The sequence below is a fragment of the Elephantulus edwardii genome, unplaced genomic scaffold (assembly GCF_000299155.1).
Source record: "Elephantulus edwardii isolate Elephantulus edwardi_28Jun2011 unplaced genomic scaffold, EleEdw1.0 scaffold00003, whole genome shotgun sequence".
Lineage (NCBI taxonomy): Eukaryota > Metazoa > Chordata > Mammalia > Macroscelidea > Macroscelididae > Elephantulus > Elephantulus edwardii.
The window spans coordinates 27,623,422-27,627,178 of record NW_006399753.1 but is presented as its reverse complement, the minus strand read 5'-3'; the positions used below and the strand labels follow the sequence as shown (position 1 = coordinate 27,627,178).

Below are 3,757 nucleotides of genomic sequence, written 5' to 3'. Positions count from 1 at the left end.
TTAGAGAGGTCCCTAACAGCAGACTTTCCCATCGTGATACGCTTTTTGATTTCCTGACTGCTGATGCCAAGAGTGTTGACTGTGGAGCCAAGCAAACTGAAGCTGTGAACACTCTCAATCTCTTCGTCATCCCTTATGTTGAACTTTTGAAAAAAATATACCCTGGCCTCTCAGTAGATAAATATTTTATTTCATGATTTAAAAATATTCATAAACTACATTTGTAAGACATTTGTTTCAAATGAAAAGGAAAAATGTTCATTCTGCTATTCTTAATATGATTTAAATAAGAGAAAACACAGAAGTGCCTTTTATAACTGAATTTCCTTAGGTGATGCTTAAAAAGTAGTTAATGGTTAGCCATGGTGGAGCTACCATATGAAGACAGGTTTGGAAGCTAGAGTGGCATTGACTTTCTAAACAACATGCCTCTGGAAATTCTCTGATCTTAGAGAAATGGCAATAGTTATAGAACAGGGATCAGGTCTTTTGTTCATAGGGCTGCTGTGAGTCGTGCTCGGCTTGATGGAAATCAGCAACAACAATAATACATAAATACAGTTTTTTAAACTCTGAGTTGAGTGTCATTTCCAGGCAAGTGTAGCGAACTCTGGTTGACATTTTATATTTTAATCTTTGATCAAGCTATTTGTTTCATTGTTACCAGCAATTAAAAATCTATTACTAATCATTCATTCACTCAATCAATATTTAATGCTATGTGAAAACATTAGAAATCTAGTCTGCTTCAATTGCTGAACCTTTGTATCATCCATAGTAAAATGTATGATTCCTGCTCCCAGAATGTTTACCAGCATATTAGAAAGACTAGAATGAATATGTTTACAACAGTGTTAACATACAAGCCCATATTTTGATAATAGTAAAAATAGATTATAAGTTATAATTAAAAATTATAAGCAACATAATATATAGATTGTTTGGTGAATATGAAAATTATTAACCTGGAATTTGTAGAGAAGCTTAATGAGAAGAAAGAAGCTTGATTGTTGTAAAAGGTAGTGAAGAAAGGGTTTGTCCTGATGTCCTAGGCCTTCTTAAAGCCATTCATATTTTTAGGAATTTTCAAAATCCTTTTGAATTTCCTTAATATTTGAACCAAGAATCCTTGGGATATATTTGTGTAGTGACTTCTCCCAATCACTGTCAAATTCTAGCCTTCATTCTCCTATAAAATCATGTATACTGTCCTGCATTCATTTTAAAAGCCATATTTATTGAGCTCAAATAGCATACCCAGTGTTGATCTTAGAGCTGAAATAATAATTTTCCAGTACAATTCTGCATATGTGGAACATCCAAAACATGGGTCATAGTTTTTTAGGGTTTCCCTCTCCCCTGCTCAGACCAATCCCTACTCCTTATCCATTCTGTGTTTCATAAAAGCAATGATTTTCACCATGGGCTATCTATAGTTTATGTTTGAATTGTTACATTCCTGTTTTTCTGATTTGTTTCAATGTTCTGCCAATTACAGTAGCAATATTACCAGGCTCTGGATTCTTAGTGATTAGAGAGCTGCTTTGCCAAACAAAAGATAGATGCTTTGAGTCTACCAGTTGCCCTGTGAGAGAAAGATAACTAATCTCCACTCTATGGTTTACAGTCTCTGGAAACCTTCTGGAGACTTGGTTATCAGTTGGTTCTAACACCACAGCAATGAGTTGTGTTGACTATATAACAGTTGACTATATATAACATGTTAATTAGTTATACTTACATAAGATCTTTAAGCAAATTATTAGTGAATTACATAGATTTTTTTTAAAAAAAGAAAACAAAACCAACTTTAAAAAAAAAAAACACAACAAAACTTATTTAGGAAGAAGATAGTCCAAAGATAAAGAATAAGACTTAGGGAAACATGTAAAACTTAAGAGTACTTGTAATAAATCTTTTTGCTTTGCTCTTTCACCTTAGAATAAAATATATTCGGATTTTAATGACAAAAATATTTTTATTACCTGGCTCATATTTAACTCGACTCATTGCTGTCAAGCCTGAATTTCCTCACAGCTGACCCTCCATTGGCTTTCTGAGGCTGTAAATCTCATGGGAAATTGCCCATCTTTCTCCCTGACTCACTGGTGGATTCAAACCGTCTGAGAGCTGTGGCCTTTGGGTTATCAGTGCAACTCCTGTGGATTACACCATCAGAGCAGCATATTGCCTAGTTTTTTATGTAGCTAAGTAAGTAGAAAAAAATAAATCTACAGAATTCCAGCATCTTATGTGGTCATTAGTCGTTCTGTGAAAACAACCAAAAAAAATTACCTTGAAACTAGGTGTAAAAAGGCAGACATAGCTTATATTTATGCTATCATCACTGCTATAGTTGAATCACATGAGACACAACTTAACGTCATATATTTATTATAAAAATATTTTTACTTTATCAGCATCACTATGCAAATAAATCTTTTATTATTTCTATAAAGTAAAATCAACATCTTCCTAGTGAAAAACCACCACATCCTATCCCAAATATGAAAATATCGTTTTCAATCTTGGCAAGAACATCCATGATAGATGTTGAATAGAATTTAATGTGCATTTTAATCATGTGCTTCCCTCATCCTCTTTGTAGCGTAGCTGTTCTCAGCTCAGCCATTTCCTAATGTTATGCACTAATGGTAATAACATTGTAATAGGTCTAAGAATGCTGTGGCCCAAACTACTCTGATTTTGTGCGGCACTCACACCTGGCCCTGCATCATTTGAAAATTAAATTAACCACTGAGATTCCTTCTTTTGTTGTGATCCCAAGAATGAACTAAGTTGGCTAGAGTTGCATTTCAACATGTAAAGAAATTTCCTATTACCCCTTTCTTGGGTGATACTTGATTTACACTAAGAGAAATAAAAATGAGAGCTAAAGATATTTTTCTGTCAGTTTTAACAGGACAGGTAAGAGTGCCAAAGTAACAAGTAGTTTCTAAATGCACAATGAAGCAAAGGAGTGCATTGGCCAAAGAGAATGCAAAGTTATCAGCTATTGCTATGAAGCTAACAATGCGCTGCTCTATCTGGAATTAGAAACAATAGAAGATATCTAATAACAACTAGTACATGTTTTCATGTCATTGAAAAGTGGATAAATTTAGATTGTTGCTGTTTATGTGCATTGATCAAATCTTTTCTGCATTTGACATGAAAATACTCTTATGAAGCTTTCCTTGGTTGGGTCACAATTTTAGACTAAACTAAACTAACTAACATAAACTGAAAGATAAACTAAAGTTCATATAGTTCCAAACGTTTATGCACAATTTCTATGGGATTTAACTTCAGAATCTCTACACATGTGCTTAAATTGAATTTAACCTTGAGTTGTTAGCACCACATTTAAAGGGGGTGCGGGGGGGGAATATACAAATATGTATACACTGTGGTGCCATATCTAATCTTGTGACCCACCACCTCTACCAAAGCAGATTGGCATTAAATTTAAGTTATTCTTAAATTACAGATCAAGGAAATGCATACAGAAGACTTGGGGGCACACCTGATGAAGTTTCATATTATAAATGAAATAGAATACTTATTACTTTTGTGGGGTTGATTTTCTGATTTTCAGAAGCTCAATGCTACTACTAGTTCGTCTGAAGGAAGCACAGTTGATATAGGAGCTCCTGCTGAGGGCGAACAACCCGAGGCCGAACCTGAAGAATCTCTTGAACCTGAAGCCTGTTTTACAGAAGGTAAGCAAAGCTACAAGCTATGTGTGTGTGTGTGT

At 34.4% G+C, this 3,757-nt stretch overlaps 1 protein-coding gene across 5 annotated transcripts in view; it reads left to right on the top strand.

Annotated features, from left to right (window-relative positions):
• Positions 1–3,757, top strand: part of SCN2A (sodium channel, voltage-gated, type II, alpha subunit) — a 172,805-nt gene that overhangs the window by 134,640 nt on the left and 34,408 nt on the right. For all 5 annotated transcript variants that reach the window (XM_006879342.1, XM_006879341.1, XM_006879343.1 and 2 more), the window contains one exon: positions 3,599–3,722. In XM_006879342.1, coding sequence (XP_006879404.1) covers positions 3,599–3,722 — 124 coding nt within the window. The remainder of the gene's footprint in view (positions 1–3,598; positions 3,723–3,757) is intronic.